At 43.2% G+C, this 19662-nt stretch overlaps 1 protein-coding gene across 8 annotated transcripts in view; it reads right to left on the reverse strand.

Annotated features, from left to right (window-relative positions):
- nek8 (NIMA-related kinase 8) overlaps positions 1–19129 on the reverse strand; it is a 230646-nt gene extending 211517 nt beyond the window's left edge. For 2 of the 8 annotated variants that reach the window (XR_009512815.1, XM_059973352.1), the window contains exon 1: positions 538–5808. Coding sequence is in view for 6 of the 8 variants with exons in the window: in XM_059973352.1 (XP_059829335.1) it covers positions 538–928 (391 nt within the window). In the remaining 2 variants the exon portion in view is untranslated. Of the gene's footprint in view, positions 1–537; positions 5812–17228 lie in introns of those variants that run through there. The other 6 variants (XM_059973350.1, XM_059973354.1, XM_059973353.1 and 3 more) reach the window with 5 other exon arrangements.
- Positions 19130–19662: the final 533 nt, after the last annotated feature.

Consider the following 19662-nt stretch of genomic DNA (forward strand, 5'->3'; position numbering starts at 1 on the left):
AAGGGACTAGATGGGTCACTCCTGCTGTAGCAGGTTCAAAGTTCAAAGATCAATCTAAATTTACTCTCAAAGTACATATATGTCATCACATACTACTTTGAGATTCATTATCTTGCAGCCATTCACAGTAGAATATAATAGAATAAATGCAAAACTAGACATGAAGACTGACAAACAACCAATGTGCAAGACAGACGGGCAGACGAACAATCCATAGGTGTGGAGTCATTGTAGCATTGAAGTTATCCACGCTGGTTCTGGAGCCTGATGGTTATAATCGATCTGTTCCTGAACCAGCTGATGTGGGACCTAAGGCTCCTGTACCTCCTGCCCAATGGCAGCAACAAGAGACCATGGCCTGAATGGTGAGAGTCCTTGATGATGGGGTCATCATTATCATTATTTGTGTGTAATCCTACACACTGATTGTCATCCAGCTATTTGAAATCATGTGGCAATCAATCTAAATAAATTATAGTGTAGTTATTTGAAAATACCACTAAAATTTTGCTTCACCCGACTAATCCTTATACATACCTGGTGCATACTCCATTGCAATCATCAGAGCTTTGTCCTCCAGGAAGTTTTCATAGTACTCAATTATATTTGGATGATTGAGGAGCTTAAGTACTTGGCATTCATTCTGAGCAGCTAGCCTCTCATCTTTAGTCATCTGCTCCACGGGGATCTGTTTCAGGATCACTAGCTTTTGATCAGCTTTCCGTAGACACAGATGGACAATACTGGCAGGAAATATAAATGGACAATGTGCAAAGAAATAAATGCAGTACATACTTGGACCTCCCATACCCGGGGTCAACAATAGGGAAAAAATGGCAGATCTTTTAATTTCATGAACTGGTTTGGTGGACATCAATTTCAGTACTAATTCTGCTTCTAACAGCTTATTGTATGCATTAAAACACATCAGAAAACAATCTAACAAGAATTGTTAGACTTCCTTTCAAAGATGGAATCAGTTACCATTTTTGTTTGCAAAAGTCACAGTGCTCAGCTTGGTAGCCAGTAAGTTAATCAATCAATGAGCTCTCACATTTAATAGTATCGTAATTAATCTTACAGTAATACAAATTAGGGAAAGAGAATATTTCCAGTCACTTTACTGAGTTTAGCTCCACAGTTCAGTATTGCCAATGGAATGGTGGAACAGCATTTCCATGCTTCACTATTACCAATGAAATGATACAATAGCAATTGAATTAACTGTAATAGAGCCACAGAACACCACAGCCTATCCACTCAATTCCGAAATCTACCTAGTCCCATCGACTCACACCTGCACTATAGCCCTCCATACTCCACCTGTCCATGTACTTCCAAACTTGGCTTGAATAATGCAATTGAACTCATATTCACCACTTCTGTAGGCAGCTCATTCTGCACTCACAATATTGATAGTTTGATTATTGGATGTCACCTTTGCAGCAATTCCACATTCAGCTGTAATGATAGCATATTCAGAGGTGAGCGAATTACTATGGTCATGTTAGTGCATTGCCAATATCACAAGAACAAATTTTCTTTAAATGTCCATGTAGGAAAGGCAATAAAAAATTATACTGGTTCTAAAACTGATTCTGGAAAAAATAGACATCATAGAAAGTGATCAGGAATAATGGAGAAATGCCGAGCATAACATCCCTCTCACATCTAGTCTCGAGCCAAAGGCTGTTTGAGGTAAACTTGACTGAAATAGCACATAACTTCTAAAATTCCTCAGGAATGACATTTTATTAAAAGTAACCTTGGCACTGCAGCAGCACTCTTGCCACTAAGACAGAAAATTATTTGTTCAAATGTCTCTGTAGACTTGAGCTCATAATTTAGGCTGACACATAAGTACAGTACTGAGGGAAGTGTGTGCTTTTAAAGGCACCACCTTTCAAAAATGTTAATACAAGCTGTCAGGTTGCTCAGGTGAATGATGCTACACAGCACCTAAAGAAAAGCAGAGAGTGTGCTGTCACCAAAAAATGCTCATGATCAATGGAAGGCTACAACCTGTTTACATTGTAGCAGTTGGGAGCCATGCAGCCTCAAGATATACGGCAGAAACCAAAACAGAGATGTTGAAACAATAATTCAGATGTCAAGACTGACCTGGAGGTGACTGACCACAATATACTCTAGTGAGAAGCTAATTAGTTGTGACAAAATGCTACTTGGGACACAGCTCTTGAATATGCAGACTTGGCACGAGGAGGAGGAGGAGAAGATGAAGCAACAGCGGCAAGGTGGCTCTGACTTGGGCCATCTCTGGTCACACTGAAAGCAACTTATTTGCACAAGGAGCCTCAATTACATCAACAAGGTTCATACAAACAGACTATAGTATATGCCTGCGTGCAGCAGTCACGAGAGTACTCAGGCATGGGCTGATTACCGGCAAATGAACATTCACACCAGACAAATGCAGCCAATGAGCACCGTGAACAAGACAAATTCCAACCACTCTCCCCAGATATCATTCATACTTATCACCCTCAGATTCCCCTTCCTGTTAGATTCAGAGTTACCATTGTCCATAAACCAGCTGAGGCTAGAACACAAATACCGTGGTTGTAAAGGACAGTAGAAGTTGGGATTCATCTCCAGATCCGTGAAACCTTTCCAATGTCTTTAAAGTGTAATGGGATTCTCTACATGCCTCTGCAAGTCCACCTCCACAAACACACAAGCTTGGCACAATCCAAGACATTGCAACTCACTTGATTATCAACTCCTTATTCCGAACCTTCCACCAGCAACTATTGTGGATGTACGATGTACCATCCACCAATACTCTATTGTCTTAAGCATTGCCTACAAGACAAGCAAATTCTACCATCTTTTATTCCCCTCCATAGATACTGTCTGACTTGCTGAGTTCCTCCAGCTTTTGATATGCATTGATTAAGATTTTCAGTATCAGCAGAGTCTCATGAGAGTTCAAGGAAAAGACAACAATCATAAGGGTATAACACCATACACAATGGATTCCAGCTAAAATACCATCCTAACTAGGCAATATACTTTTACTTCTTCCATGTGGCTGCATCAATACTCTGGAACTTTCTACCTAAGAGTGCCTTCCTTAAAAGCATTGTATTGTGTCAAGAATGCAGAACCTCCACCAGCAATCAAAAAGCTCATTAGAATGACCTAATGCGAGGTACACCCATCCGAGTGAACAACGAGAAGTTAACGTATCTCATTCTTTACACCTTTTGTCTGTTGTTAATCATCATGGTGCATGATCATAATACAAGATCCAACTAACTCACTTCAAGTTCATTTGTTTCACTGCACAAGCCGTAGTTCCAGCCTTCCATGTCTTTTTGCCCATCTTAATGGTTTGATACATTTCTCTCACTAAGCCTCTGTCCCATCACTTCCCTTCCAAACAACCTTCAAATTCAACATGTTCTTCAATATAATTTGAATACCTTCAATAAATCTTATTTTTGCATTCAGCATTCCAAATAGTTTTCCACCACAGTTCATTCTTCCAACTTCACAAATATGAAAGCATGAAACTTCATGCTTTCTCCCACGGCATTTTCCAATGAATCCACAGGAACTGTAACACTTGACCTTTCACATTCTCCCTCCCACTGTTCAGTGTCCTAAGTATTCCTTCTGCATGAAAAAGCAATTTACCTGCACGTCTTTCAGTGGGCAAGCCAACTGAAATTAGCTCTGCTTTGCTGAGCATTTCTGTTCACACTGGAAAAGTGACTCTGAATTTTGAGTCTCCTGTCATTTAAATACATCTCAGCCTTTCAGATAACTACACTGTGGATTTGTCTGTTGTTCCCTTACGTGTCCTTCTCCAATATTCACGTAGCTCATGTTAAATCTGTCTGCTCTATCACAGGCCTTCCCATTTAGCTTTCTCTCTCTCTCTTCCCCTCTTCTGCTACATGTAAAACTTGTATTACCTCAAATTTTTCTCAAATCCTGATGAAAGATCAACAACCTGAAACCTAAACTTGGTTTCTCACTAATCAGATGCTGCCTGACTTGTTTCAAAGATCAAAGTAACAGGGGGAGGGAACTGGACTTCCATGAGCCAGTCCACATCAGGTAATCAGAGGTGGAGAGGATCAGTAACTTTAAATTCCTTGGTGTTACCATTTCAGGGGACATGTCCTGGGCCCAACATGTAAGTGCAATTATGGAGAATGTATGGTAGGGCCTCCCTCCCACATATGGGGTGTATGGGGTGTCAGGGAGAGGTAGTACCTCTGATGGGGAACACGTCATACTCTTCTGAGTAGTTTGTCCGCATTGGTCCTCACCTGACACTCAGCTCTCACCAGTGGTTCCTCATAGCTGTTTGCATGTAACAGCGGCCACAACCCAGGCAACAGCTTCAACTGGCCGGCAAAACCTGGTGAGAGTAGCCGATGGGCCTCAAACCCTCGGTGAGTTAGGGCTTGTCTACCTATGCATGCGAAGACTGGATTCGGCAGACTACGCGGGGGAGACCACCACTTGGCGGTCCAATGAGTAGAAAGGCAGACCCAGCAAAGCATTGTGGAACGCAATCAGGGCACAGTGAGACACATAGGACACTGCTGGCCATCCACTGCATCCCGACTTATCTCCAGCCGTCTCAACTCCGTCTTGCAACTGGATACAGATAGGTCGGGACGATAGAGTGAGGCTGACGATTTGTCTAACTCTCCCTCACTTTAATTCAAGCGCAAGTCACGACTCCAAACCCATTCCACTAAAAAACTTCAAGTCCTGTGGCGATGGGCGAGTGGCGAAGCAGCAGGTGTGGATACACTGGAAGCTGTAGTCACAAACCTGCACACAGGCGGCCCAGGGCATTGGGTCATTCTCCGCTGGAATGAAGCAGCAGTGGAGCTCGGCAGCCCCCTGGGTGTCTTTAGGAATCGCTCTGCTCACCTCCATGGAGGAAGGGGCTAGAAAAGGTGCCTCAAACATAGCCTGCTTCATCTTACCCTGGCCAGCACACAGCAGCTGGTGGGGATCCCACTCAGCGGTCGAACTACAAAGAAGACGAAAGTGAAGGTGCTCAACCTTGGCACGTGGAACGTGCAAACTCTGCTTGACATCACCAAGGCTGTCAGACCAGAAAGAAGAACAGCACTGGTCGCCAAAGAACTAGCCCACTATAACGTGGACATTGCAGCACTCAGCGAAACACGCCTAGCAGACAAGGGCCAGCTTACAGAATGTGGTGGTGGGTACACCTTCTTCTTGGGCAGTTGCAGCAGCACTGAACGATGAGGGGTTGGCGTTGGATTTGCCATCCGATCCCACCTCGCTCGTAAACTTGCCAAGCTTCCAGAGGGCATCAACGATCGCCCGATGACGCTTCGGCTCCCACTTGGCAATAAGAGGAGTGCAACGGTGATCAGTGCATATGCCCCAACAATGACCAACCCAGATGTCATCAAAGATAAGTTCTATGAGGAACTTGACACCCTCATAGCAGCAGTCCCTCAGTCAGAGAAGCTTATTGTCTTCGGGGACTTTAACGCCAGAGTGGGGACAGATTACCAGACCTGGGAAGGGAATCTTGGAAGACATGGTATTGTAACAAGGCAAGTGTAACAGCAATGGCCTGCTGCTCCTCAAGACACGCACTACGCATGACCTTGTCATCACCAACACCCTATGCCGCCTCCCTACCCGTAACAAGACATCTTGGATGCATCCACACTCCAGGCACTGGCATCTGATTGACTATGTCATCACCAGAAAGAGGGACTGGCAAGACGTGAGAGTGACAAAGGCCATGTGTGGTGCTGACTGCTGGACGGATCATCGACTCGTAGTGTCCAAGTTTAAACTTCGCATCCTGCCTGTGAGAAGACCCCAAGGTCAGAAGACTGTAAAGAGGCTCAATGTCTCCAAGCAGCGTAGTTGCAGAAGAATTTCATGAAGACCTAGATAGCAGGCTGCTTGACACACCCCAGGATGACCACACCAGCAATGAAGAGCAGTGGACGGCTTTCAGAGATGCAGTCTACTCTACCACTCTAAAACACCTCAGACCAGCAATCCGTAGACATCAAAGCTGGTTCGATGAGAACGATGAGGAGATACAGGCACTGTTGTCAGAGAAACACCAACTGTTCAGAGCGCACCAGAATGATCCCACTTCACAAGCAAAGATAGATGCCTTCGCCAGTGCAAGACGGAAAGGGCAGAAGAAACTCCGTGAGATGCAGGATGTCTGGTTCAGCAATAAGGCCGATGAGATCCAAGGCTACGCAGACAGTCACGACACCAAGCATTTCTACGATGCTTTGAAGTCTATGTATGGACCTCAGTCCTCTGGCTCCTCCCCCCTCCTCAGTGCAGATGGGACTCGGCTGCTGACAGAGAAAAAGCAGATTTTGGAAAGATGGGCTGAACATTTCAACCAGGTCCTCAACCGCCCTGCCAAAATCAATGATGAGGCCATTGCTCACCTACCTCAGGTGGAGATCAACCTGGACCTTGACAACCTCCCCACAGAAGAAGTCAGAAAAGCCATCAGGCAACTTTCTTGTAGCAAAGCACCAGGATCAGATGCAATCCCTGCTGAAGTCTACAAAGCAGGAGGCCCATTCATGATGCAGAAGCTGACTGAGTGCTTCCAGTCTATGTGGAATGAAGGAAAGATCCTGCAACAGTTGAAAGATGCCAGCATAGTCCACATCTACAAGAGGAAAGGCAACCGCCAGTCTTGTGACAATCACCAAGGCATCTCCCTCCTGTCCATAGCTGGGAAGATTTTGGCTCGCATCCTGCTTAATCGCCTTCTCCAACACCTTGAGCAAGGTCTCCTCCCAGAAAGCCAGTGTGGCTTCCGTGCAGAGTGGAACTGTCGACATGATATTTGCTGCATGTCAACCCCAGGAAAAATGTCAAGAGCAGCACAACGACCTCTTTATGACCTTCGTCGATCTGACCAAGGCATTTGATACGGTCAGCAGAGATGGCTTATGGAAGATAATGGAGATGTTTGGCTGCCCTAACAGGTTCATCACGATTGTTCGGCAATTCCACGATGGCACATTGGTGAAAGTTTTGGATGATGGTGACGAGTCAGAAGCCTTCCCAGTGACGAACGGTGTTAAGCAAGGATGTGTTCTCGCCCCTACACTCTTTAACATGATCTTCTCTGCTATGCTGAAAGATGCCTTCAACGATTGTCAGGATGGTATACACGTCAGATACAGGACTGGCAGTGGGCTATTCAACCTCCGGCGTCTACAGGCTGTTACAAAGGTAAAGGAGACCGTCATCAGAGACCTCTCATTCACTGATGATTGTGCCCTCAATGCCAGCACAGAGCAGAAGATGCAGTGAGAAATGGACTGCTTCTCGCAAGCCTGTGACAACTTTGGGCTTACAATCAGCACCAAAAAGACCAAAGTTATGTACCAGCCCACACCCGGAAAGCCCTACCAGGAACCATACATCACAGTAAAGGGGTAGAAGCTACTGGCAGTCGACAGCTTTACTTTTCTGGGCAGTACTCTATCATGAGCGGTGAACACAGATGCAGAGATCAGCAACAGAATTGCCAAAGCCTGTGCCGCCTTTGGGAGACTCCGTGATAATGTTTGGGAGCAGAGGACTCAGCCTTACCACCAAGCTGAAGGTCTACCGAGCAGTGGTTCTCACCACCCTCCTCTATGCCAGCGAGACCTGGACAGTCTACAGCAGACACGCTAAACAGCTCAACCACTTCCACTTGAGCTGCCTCCGCAGACTTCTCCACGTACGATGGCAGGACAAAGCCCCAGACACGGAGGTCCTGGAGCAGGCTAGCACCCACAGTGTCTCCACCCTCCTACAGAAAGCCCAAGCCAGATGGTCTGGCCATGTCGTCAGGATATCTGACAGTCGACTACCAAAACAGCTGCTGTATGGAGAGCTGAGCCAGGGCAAGCGCTCAGCTGGAGGGCAGAAGAAACATTTCAAAGACTGCCTCAAAGACGTCAACATCAATCCCAGTAGCTGGGAATCACTTGCTCTGGACTGCCCAACCTGGTGGAGCAGGACCACTAAAGGAGCGTATGCAGCAGAAATCAGATGCACCGCAGAGGCTCAGAGGAAACGTGTCACGTGTAAGGCTCGAGCTACCTCCACTTCCACTGCAGCACCTACCCTCACGTGTCCCACATGTGGGCGAGCTTTCAGGGCCCAGATTGGCCTCACCAGTCACCTCCGGACCCACAGTCACAAACCCTCCACTTGACAGAAGTCATGATCGTCTTCGACTCTGAAGGATGAACAACAACAATGGTAGGGCCTCTACTTCCTGAGCAGTTTCGGAAGATTCAGCATGACATTTAAAATTTGGACAAACTTCTATAGATGTGTGATGGAGAGTATACTGACTGGGTGCATCACAGCTTGGTATGGAAACACCAATGCCCTTGAATAAAAAATCCTACAAAAAGTACTGGATACAGCCCAGTCCGTCGCAGGTAAAGCTTTCCCCACCACTGAGCACATCTACATGGAGTGCTGTCACAGGAAAGCAGCATTATCATGAAGAACCCCCACCATCCAGGCCATGCTCTCATCCCTCTGCTGCCAACAGGAAGGAGGTACAGGAGCCTCAGGACCCACACCACCAGGTTCAGAAACAGTTATAACCCTCAACCATCTGCTCTTGAATTAAAGTGGATAATTTCACTCAACTTCACTTGCCCTGTCACTGAAATGTTCCCACATCCTATGGACTCACTTTCAAGGACTCTTCATCACATGCTCTCGATCTTTGTTGCTTATTTATTGTTTATTATTATTATTATTATTATTATTATTATTATTATTATTATTTCCTTTTTTCCTTTTATAATTACAGTGTTTGTTGTCTTTTGCAAACTGGTTGTCCTCCATGTTGGGTGCAATCTTTTATTGACTCTATTATGGTTATTGGATTTATTGAGTACGCCCACAAAAAATGAATCTCAGGGTTGTATATGGTGACATATATGTACTTTGATAATAAATTTTGAACTTGTTGAGTTCCAGCATTTCCTAATTTCTACTACCATCAAAGTTTTTCTCCATTATCTTCTCAGTTTATGTAACCTTGCTACTGACTACTGCATCTGCCTATGTCACAAGGTGACTGCACTTTAAAAAACAAATTCATGACTCTGGTGTGCTCTGTGAGATGCTCTGGATGCATAATGCACTCCTTTAACCCAAGAGATTCTGTAGATGCTACAAATCCTGAGCAACACTCACAAAGTGCTGGAGGAACTCAGCAGGTCAGGCAGCATCTAGGGAAAGGAATAAAAAGACAACATTTCTGGGTGAGACCCTTCATCAAAACTGGAAAGGAAGATGGTAGAAACTGATGTTCAAACCCAGGGAATTAAGTTAGAGGTGCAATTTCTAGTTTGGCAAGAACTAACTTATTTTTGAAGAGAATTTTCCCTCAAACTATCAATTTTGTTGTAAGTTGGCAGCTTGAAAATAGATTCTCCTATTGCACGATTGGGTTGCTAATGACCCTGTGGTTTTGTGATATTGTCATTGTTTTCTAATGGTTTAAAACAAGACCACCCTGCCTATTGTATCTATGCAGGTGCAAGCTTAAGTGTTGTTGGAATTGCACTCACAGAAGCATGTGGAGAATACTTTGTTACATTCAGATATCCCAACCATCTCATTCCCTTACTAATCTATTCTTCCTCACATGCTCATCAATTCTGATTCCCTACCATCCACCTGCACTACAAGATATTTCCACAGCTAATTAACATGCAACAAGTATGTATTTAGGATATGGGGGAAGACCAAAACATCTGGGAAAACTCATATCATCACAAACCGAATATGCCAACTCCACACAAACAGCATACTGTACCACTTTTCCTCTCAGTGTCATGATCCTACTCTAAACCACTCCTCCTCCTCCTGCTGTGATGGGAAGTCATGAACCCAGTTCTCAATTTTAAGCTACTGACCCAAGCCAAGTTAAATGCCTCTGTTATGACATCCGATTTTGCAAGAAATTTGCAAACTCCAGGTTTTCATAAACTTTATTACATATAAATATAAACGTCACCTTCCAAACACATACAAATGAAGAGGTCCTAAAATTGTTGTCAACTGTTTACGTTCAATTTGCTTGAATGCTTTCCACCTCAGGGTCCAATAAAGAAGGCTAAGATTGCAGCAGATTACTACCATTTATGATAGTGAATACATGTGAACAACCAGTGTAACATTAGATTTTTTTAAAAAAATATAAACTAGCTTTTCCAAAGAGACTCAAACTCAAAAAACCTGGGCTGTAACTTCACTGCATCAGTCAGAAGCTAGTCTTCTGCCATTTTGATTTGGTCCACATGATATTAGAAAAGGGCTGAGAGCACTAGAAAGAGCAAAAGCTATTTGACCAGACAAAATCCCAGCTAATAGTCTTACATGGTCCCTTGGGATCATGGATAATCAACTTTAGGATCAAGGATAACTCACTCACAGTCTTGGCTTTTGAGTTCTGAAGTGGCTAATAAGGCCAATGTGGGAACTACAGACTCTACCACAGATGGAGCAGGCAAGCAAGTAATTTGTAAAGAAGTATACTCTTTCCAAATCTTGCACAGGGCTTCTCAAAGGATCCAACATGTTGTGCATGGTGAGTACTCACTGCATAGACCTGAGTTTTCCATTACCTTCCTCTAAGCTCCTTTTTCATTTTGACTAATCACAGGACAGATATTCCCCAGAGTCAATGTGGTTATTACATCTCTTCAAGGATTTGAATTTTCCTCTCTGACCACCTGGTAATCTCTTCCTATGTTAGAGCTTCAAAGAGTGTTCAACACAGACTCCTGAAGAAGATAATGAATGACACAGTCTTCCCAACATAGCCCAAGATGTTGAGTCCTCGTCCATTGGAGGTTGGGAGCCAGATACGGACTGTCCTGAGGTTGGAGGACTGTCTGTGTGAGTGGGTGGGTGGGTATTAGGGAGGGAAGGGGTTTGTTTTGCTGTCGTTGTTGCTGTTTGTGTTGTTCTGTGGAACATCGTGGGCATGCTATATTGCAACTGAATGTGTGGTGACACCTGCAGGTTGTCCCCCTGCGCACCCTTGCGTGTGTTGGCTGTTAACACAAACAATGCATTTCACTGAATGTTTCAATGTACAGTTGGGGTGCAGACTGAGGAGGTGATTAACCTCAAGCATAAAGGTGTCCCTGAACTGGAAGCTCTATCACTCAAGGGAAAAAAAGCAGCTCTAAAGCCACTCAAAAATGCTGACCTAAAAACAGACAGTGGATAGAGAGACTTGCAACCCACTTACAGCAATGATATATGGGTTCTTCTGCACTGTAAAAGCCACCTACAGCACAAACACTTAAGGTTCCATTCTGCTGAGAGTCAGGAATGAGGTGAACTCAAGGCAAAAGTGTTTGCTGGAAGAAACATTTTGAAGATCTCCACATTTATGACACTGTCATTGATTACTGCAATCTACTAGGACCAGTCTTGCTGCTACTCCTGACTGACAAGGAATTGAAAAGGCTACATCCCAACTCAAAAATAACAAGGGCTACTTATCAAATAGCGATCCCCTCAAAATCGTTAAATCTGGCAGAGCTTCAGATATGATTTCACAACCTCATCATTCACATCTGGGAAGAGGAGGATATACTTGTTGACTTCAGGTATGTAGTAATTTTGATCTGCTTTAATAGAGAAGAGGTCTGACCGAGATAATTGTTGCAAAGAAGGTCAACACCAGTGTCTGACTGAACCACCTCATCCCAATGGTTGAAGACTGGCTTTTTAAGTTCATTTGTGGCTTCCACCCATTTAGAGACAGAGTGGACAGGACCTTTGCTACCATGCAGGTTGCAGCACCAATTATTTAACATAACTTTTTTCGACCTCACTGGAACTTTGATGCCATCAATCACAATAGACTGTGAAATATTCTTCTTTGCACTGCTTATTTATTTTGTAATTTATGGTGGTTTTATGTCTTTTCCCAGTCCTGCTGCCACAAAACAACAAATTTCTCATCATGTAACAGTGATAATAAACCTGATTCTCATTCAGTTGCCCACAGAAATCTGTCTCCATTTCACATTTGCTCTACATTGATCTGCAACCACGATATTAACCAATGGCTCTACAACAGAGCTAATCTCAGAAATGACCAAATTCAAAGAAAGCATCTTGGCCTCAACACTTTTCCCAATCTTTTTTCATTGTTATGTTGCACCTTGCCTCCAACAAACTTGTTGTGGAAATGGACCTAATTTTAAGAAGTAATGGGAAAACTATTCAACCGATGTGGCTCCTCTCCTGAACTGCATCTGTATTCAAGCTGCATTCATTATCAAGCCATACTTGCAATTGTGTGTGTTCAAATACTGAATTCCAAGCCATTGCTGATTCATTGCACTGAAGCAAGCAAATAAATAGCAACGCACACACAAAATGCTGGAGGAACTCAACAAGTCAGGCAGCATCTAAGGAGAGGAATAAACAGTCGATGCTTGAGGCCGAAACCCTTCTTCCTGAAGAAGGGTCTCGACCCAAAACGTTGACTATTTACTCTTTTCCATAGATGCTGCCTGACCTGCTGAGTTCCTCTAGCATTCTGTGCATGTGTTCTTTGGATTTCCAGCAGCTGCAGACTTTTTTGTGTAAGTGAATAGATAGGCCTGGAAATACATGTACATGGGGTTAAATTTCTCTATCAATCTGTTCCCACTGCTCCCTATTCCCTACAACACCAAAGATTCACACTATAGAAAATGTGGACTCCTCCCTTTCTCTCTGGAGACACATCTATTGTAGGGAGAGATTGTTGATGAAATTCACCACTGCTTTCAAAGTACCACCACAGACTTTAGTCAAACGAGGATTCTGAAGATTAAGACCTCAGACTTGGAGCAAAACTCATAGTCTATCAGGCATCGCTGTTCCATGCCCTCTTAAATGCTTCTGAGACCAGGACTATCTAATGCAGACACCTCACAGCACTGGAAAGATACCACCGTGCTATCTCCACAAAATCCTCCAAATAACATGAAGAATAACTGAAACTACTGTGTTCTCTCTGAATTCAACCTACCCAGGAATGAGCCCCTAGCTACACTCACTCAAATGTATTTATTTAATCATTCATCACATATGCATCAAAACATATAGTGAAATACACTGTTTCTGAGGATGTGCTGGAGGCAGTCCACAAGTGTCGCCATGAATGTAGGTACCAACATAGTAAGTCCACAATGTTCCACATAACAACACAAGCACCAACAATGCCAGCAAAACAAGCGCCTCTTCTCCCTAATACCCACCCATCCACTTACACACAGACAATCGTCCAAACTTAGGACAGCCAAGCCATTCCGGTATAATTTCCAGAACTCATAACTATTTGATGATGAGGAAAACTGGTCAGATATTTTCTGTACTTTAAATATAGGGCAAATATACTCACAACCATCAGTAGTGATTGAAAATGTCAGACACTGCATTCTAGCAACACTTACATACCAATAACCCAGTGACCAGTTCAAGTTTTGTCAAGGCCACTTGCCCCCAGACTTTATCACAGCCTTGCTTCAAACATGGAACAAAAAGTTGGATTCCAAACCTCAGTGAGAGCAACTTCTGTGACAACAATGCCCCAAAGAAGGGTGTCTGCCCAAAGCACCAACTGTTTATTTCTCTTCATAAATTTTGCCTAACCTGATGAATTCCACCCGCATTTTGTATGTGTTACTTCTGTGACATCAAAGCAACATTTTAAATCTGGTACATCTGAAGGAAAGACACCAATTATTGGAGCTGTATCTTTCACAGTGGGAATTGGTTATGGTAATTGAAAATTCATAATCCCAGCCCGAGTCATTATTGCAGAGTTGCTCGAAACAATGCTTACAGCCAAACTTTCGTCAGTTGATTAATCAATGACCTACCAACATTAGTTCAAAGCTCATAAGCCCATGGGTGATTGCATTCAAAACTCCTTACCACATGCAGTCTATTAAAGTTAGCTTTACTCCTCACATGAAAAAATTATACATCAGTCATTTGCATCAATGACCAACATAGTCCAAGGATGTGCTGGGTGCAGCCCACAAGTGACACCATGCTTCTGGCACCAACACAGCATGCCCACAACTGACTAACCCATACGTCTTTTGGAATTTGGGAGGAAATGGAGCACATATATCACATAAATGGATCATTGCGGTCTCCCTACCATCCCTGAGGGACACTAATCAGGAACACTGTGTACACAGGGCCCTTAGTATTATTAAGGGTCCCACCCACCCATCCAGCATCCTCTTTCACTTTCTTCCATCAGGCAGGAGACTCTGATACATAAAAACAAGAATGGACAGCATGGGAGACAGTTTCTTCCCTCAGGCCATGAGGCTTCTGAACTCCTGGCCGCATCGCATTCAAAGTGTCACCGGTTAATCTGTTCTGTACCTTACAATGTTTAATTTATGCACTTCACTTTGTTTATTTATATTCATTTGCAGATTTTACCTTTACTTTCATAAGTTATTCTGTGTGATGTGCACCACCGTGCTTTGCACCATGGTTCGGAGAAACATCTCGTTTGACGGTAAACATGTATATTGTTAAATGACAATAAAACTGACGACCTGTCATGGAGGAAACCAAAACAGTAATGGAGTGAATGTGCAGAGAGCTGTAGAAATTGAGTCCCAATCAGTGATTACTGGTGCTGTAAAGTGTTATGCTAATCACTACACTACCATGCTGCCCCCAATAACTCAACAACATCTAGGTATATAACTAGTAACATTTATACCAAAGAACTGCCAATTTCAACAGCAGGGAACTTACCAGCATTGATATTCAATTGCGTTCATATTGCCAAATTCCCCACTATCAATACCCTGGGAGTCACCATTCATCAAAAATGCACTTAGACCAGACTCCTACACAATGAAATTACCACAGCACCTCAGAGGCTTGATATGTAGCAATAAGTCAATCACCGCCTTACAACCCAGAGCCTTTACACCATGTACAAGGCACAAGTCAAGAGCATGATGGAATACTCTACATTGCCTCAATGAGTAAAACTCCATCAGCATATAAGATGGAAGGACCAAGTATCTATTTGATTAAAACTTCATTTAGCACTCTTAACACTTTACTTCCCCCATAACAGTCCATCCTGACTGCATTGCAAACCTTTAAGGACGTATGCTACAGCCTGTACTATTCCAGGCACCTCCTAAAAATCACAATCACTATCAAATAGAAAGCACAATAACAGCAGATATATGGAAATACCATCAGCTGCATGATCCCTTCTAAACAGTAATATAGTGGAAAATCCAGTTAACTGAGTCATCAGTTAATTGGGGCAGCCACTTATTTGGAACAACTCTCAAAGAACAATACTATTCAGAAAATAACTTGTGATTCCTTTTGTTTATTTGGGACACCATGCTGATTAATTAGGGCAGGAGTCTGCTGTTGAACAGTTTCTAACTAGTGCCAGTCACACACACTTGCATGATTATTAAAAACTACACCCTGGTTAGAGTGATCACTTTTTAAATAGCATCAGTTACATACATTTGTGTTCAAAAAGCAGTGATTTTTGTCACTGTTGACAAGAAATAAACAGTAAGACAATTTGGAACCGTTTTGTTCACTATAGTTTCAAACATTCAGGCTTGAAGATGCTGGAAACAGCCAGGAGTGAAAATGAAACAATTTCACTACTTTAACAAGTTAGGGGTTACAAAGATTTTTAAGGTATGGTGAAGGTTAGAGTTAAAATAAAGATTTGGAGGATGAATCATCTAAAGCATTGTATGAAGGCAATACATTATCTGCACAAGGTGTCTGCACTCATTTTGTTCATTTACAGTCAGTCATCAGAACACAACAGATAAATTCATCTTTTGGTAACTATTTATAGTACTGTAGAGGTATTGGTAGTGTTCTAATTTGTTCTGTACTTCATTTAAATATATAAATTGTTACTTGGTTGAACAGTCTTTTCTATACCTTTTACCTATTTTCATAAAACTTCAGCTAATTGTGGTAACCACTTTATTGGGCCAAGATCACAAAGGGTTCCATTTAACTGGAATCCACTATATTGCACAATCAATCAAACCCTGGCACTTTCCTATCAACAACATTGTGGACCCATCAGTCAAGAAAGTGGTACACCATGCCTTCTAAAAGGCAATTAGGGATGAGCAAGGAACTTTCCAGTCGTCAAGTTTATTGTCATTTTGACCATAAACTGCTGGTACAGTACACAGTAAAAATGAAACAATGTTCCTCCAGGACCCTGGTGCTATATAAAACAACACAAATCTACACTAGACTGTGTGAGACAGCACAAGGCTACTCTAGACTATGTAAAACAACATAAAAATTGCACAAGACTACAGACCTGCACAGGACTACATAAAGTGCACAAAACAGTGCAGGGCAGTACAATAATTAATAAACAAGACAATAAGCACAGTAGAGGGCAAATTGCAATATAATAATAAATGATGTAGATGTCAGTCTAGACTCTGAGTATTGAGGAGTCTGAAGGCTTGAGGGAAGAAACTGTTGCACAGTCTGCACACATCCCAAAATATGAATAAATAAGATTAGCATGGGACTAATATTTTGCAAAATGTGAAGTCTTTCTAATCAAGCATTTAACCAAAATTGTGCCCAAATGATTAGGAAACAAGTAGCAGACAAGTACGTATGGATACGAGATGAAGGGTGCGAGGTTATTTAGTTTTGCGCACTGAAGACGAACGTGTGCAATCAAATACAGCATTAAAGCTAGCCATCCCTAAGTCATAAAGAAGCAATTTCAAATAACGGGTGTGGGGAAGGAGGGCACTACAGCCGGCCAGTACTTGTCCCTACTGCTTAAACAGATCATTCGGTCACTTTCACGTTAGTTTCTGTGGATCGCCCGATGGACAGAATAGCGCTGCAGTTCTCACTTCAAAAGATGTGAGCATTTTACCAGCTGCAAAGTAGCTTGGAAGCTAAAAGACTGTTAGATAGATTGTTTTTTCCCTCTTTCTTCTGATGCACTCGAGGCGCGCAATGAAGGTAAACCTGCAGCAGTTGTTAGCACTACCAATTGAGCCCCCAGCTCCATTGGCCGGATGCCCCGGGGCAGGGAGAGGAAGGATCCACTGTTAGTGGGAGGAGAAACAAAACCAAGGATTCACGGTGCTCCAGCTCACCCGAAGGCTCCCCGCCCCACCACCTTCATCTTCTGGTACTTCTCCATCGCCGTCTCCAAGGAGCTCCAACAACTTCCGGTAGGGGCGCCGGCGAGGCTCAAAAGTCTCTCAGCCTGGTTTCGCGTTGCCGCGGCTCAGAGCAGTCGGCAGCTGAATCACTGCAACCGCATCTCGTTCTCAATGCAATCCTCAAACAGGGCTGGAGTTAATGCAAAACCTATTTCCACACATTTTAAGGAAACAGGGGTCGATGGAGGATCCTATAATATAATTTACACTATCTGTGGAAGGAAATGAACTGATGTCGCTTCTTGCTGACAGTCCTGATGCAGTTTCGACCCGAAACAAAGGCAGTTCATTTCGTTCTACAGATGCGTTCGACCCGTTGAGTTCCCGCAACAGACTATTTGCTGTACGTAGATTTTTTAAAAGGTTGAACTGCTAGTGTTCAAGGGGCTATATTGCAAATCTAACACAGACATTAAGACTTTATTTCCAAGAGTGCAACAACATCTGTTACACGTACAAGATGCTGGATGAACTCAATAAATCAGACAGGATCTAAGGAGCGGAATAATTTTCAGCTTTTGCAGAATCTCTTGCGATCATATCATGCTGCATTTGTCCTGAGCGGGGAGTGGCAGTTCTATGGTCTGCTGCTTTCAGTGTCTCCTGATCTATCCATCCAAAGAAGATCTGATCAAAGTAGAGAAATAAGACCACTAGGGGCAGGAAATGAAGATTCAGCGATATATCAGTGCAGGAAATGAAGATTATAAGAGTTATTGGTAGAAGAACCATGAATGGATTAAAAGGAACGTTAAGTAGTCACGTTTGATTCTGATCATGTGACACACAAAGAGGGCAAAAGTATTGGACAACACAAACATGAGGATTATCTCGAGTTTTGTGCTCAGTAGTGGTGAGAGTCGCGCCCTAATTTACACCCAGGACTCCTGACGAAGGGTCTCGGCCCGAAACGTCGACTGTACTTCTTCCTACAGATGCTGCCTGGCCTGCTCTGTTCCACCAGCACTTTGTGTGTGCCACTGTCGTAATGTGTGGTTATTTGAGTCACCGTCGCCTTCCTGTCAGCTTGAACCAATCTGGCTATTCGCCTGTGACCTCTCTTATTAACAAGACGTTTCGCCTACAGAACTGCCGCTCACTGTATGTTCTGTTTTGTTGTTTTGTTTTTTTTTCCACGCCATTCCCTTTGAACTCCTGAGACTTGTGCGTGAAAATCCCAGATCAGCAGTTTCTGAGATACAGCCCCAGTCAAAGCCACTTAGATCACATTTCTTCCCCATTCTGATGTTTGGCCTGAACAACAACTGAACCTCTTAACTGTGTCTGCATGCTTTAATGCATTCAGTTGCTGCCACAGATGGCTGACTAGATATAGGCCGCTGAGTGTATATTTTATTTACACCCACTGACACTGCCATCCCTGGAAATGCTCGTGTAAGAATGTATGTTGATGTCTCATGTGGTATTTAAACCCACAAAATTCTGGGCGCGAGATCAGTGTGTGGTTCAATGCTGCAGATTCCAGTGCAAGAGTTTCTGTGTCAAGGGACAACCAACAGCTTAAGAAATCAATGACCTGAATTATTTTAGACGCTTGCAGCCTTTTTCCAACCATTGATTTTAATAATGTATTTTTTTACCAGTTGTAGCTTTGAAATGCATACTCCAGCTTCAACCACATGAACCCATCGATCCTGGGTGTTTTTAATGAATGAATTCTAAATGCAGTCATGTTGGAAACTGTTAAAATCAGATCAGAGTTGTTGTTTTGATCTCTTGTAACTGATAGTCATGTAAAGACACTGGTGCTCTTTGCAGAATATCAAGAGCATTATTTGATTAGTAAAAGCGTTGATTTATTATCCAGTGCTTTGTGTGATATGGTGCACTTTTTGAAGCACTATTTGCCAATAGCTGTCAAAGTTGTATATTTGTCAGAGATAACTGAAGTTCTGTAAGTATTCTGTGAAATGTTCCACTGCATTTCGGTCTCCCCCTCTGTTCCTCTAAGGGTGCAAGTCTCACAACGACTCACTGAGTTAGTTTGAACATCATCTTCAAGCCCCACAATATCTACAGTAGAGTCACACAGCTTGAAAACAGGCCATTCAGCCCATCTTGACCATGCCTAACAAGATGCCCGTCTCAGCTAGTTCCATTTGACCCATATCAGTCTAAACCTTTCCTATCCATGTACCCATCCAACTGCCTATTAAATGTTGTTATTGTACCTGCCTCAACCACTTCCTGTGGCAACTCGTTCCATTTGCCAAGAGCAGCAAGGACTAACACCCATGAACACAGTTCAGAAAAATTATACACCAAAGAAAATGTCTCCGGGAGTGAAAGGCTTATCGTATGCGGAGTATTTGATGGCTCTGGGCCTCTGCCCACTGGACTTTGG

This window comes from Hypanus sabinus, chromosome 6 (assembly GCF_030144855.1).
Source record: "Hypanus sabinus isolate sHypSab1 chromosome 6, sHypSab1.hap1, whole genome shotgun sequence".
In the NCBI taxonomy this organism is placed as follows: domain Eukaryota; kingdom Metazoa; phylum Chordata; class Chondrichthyes; order Myliobatiformes; family Dasyatidae; genus Hypanus; species Hypanus sabinus.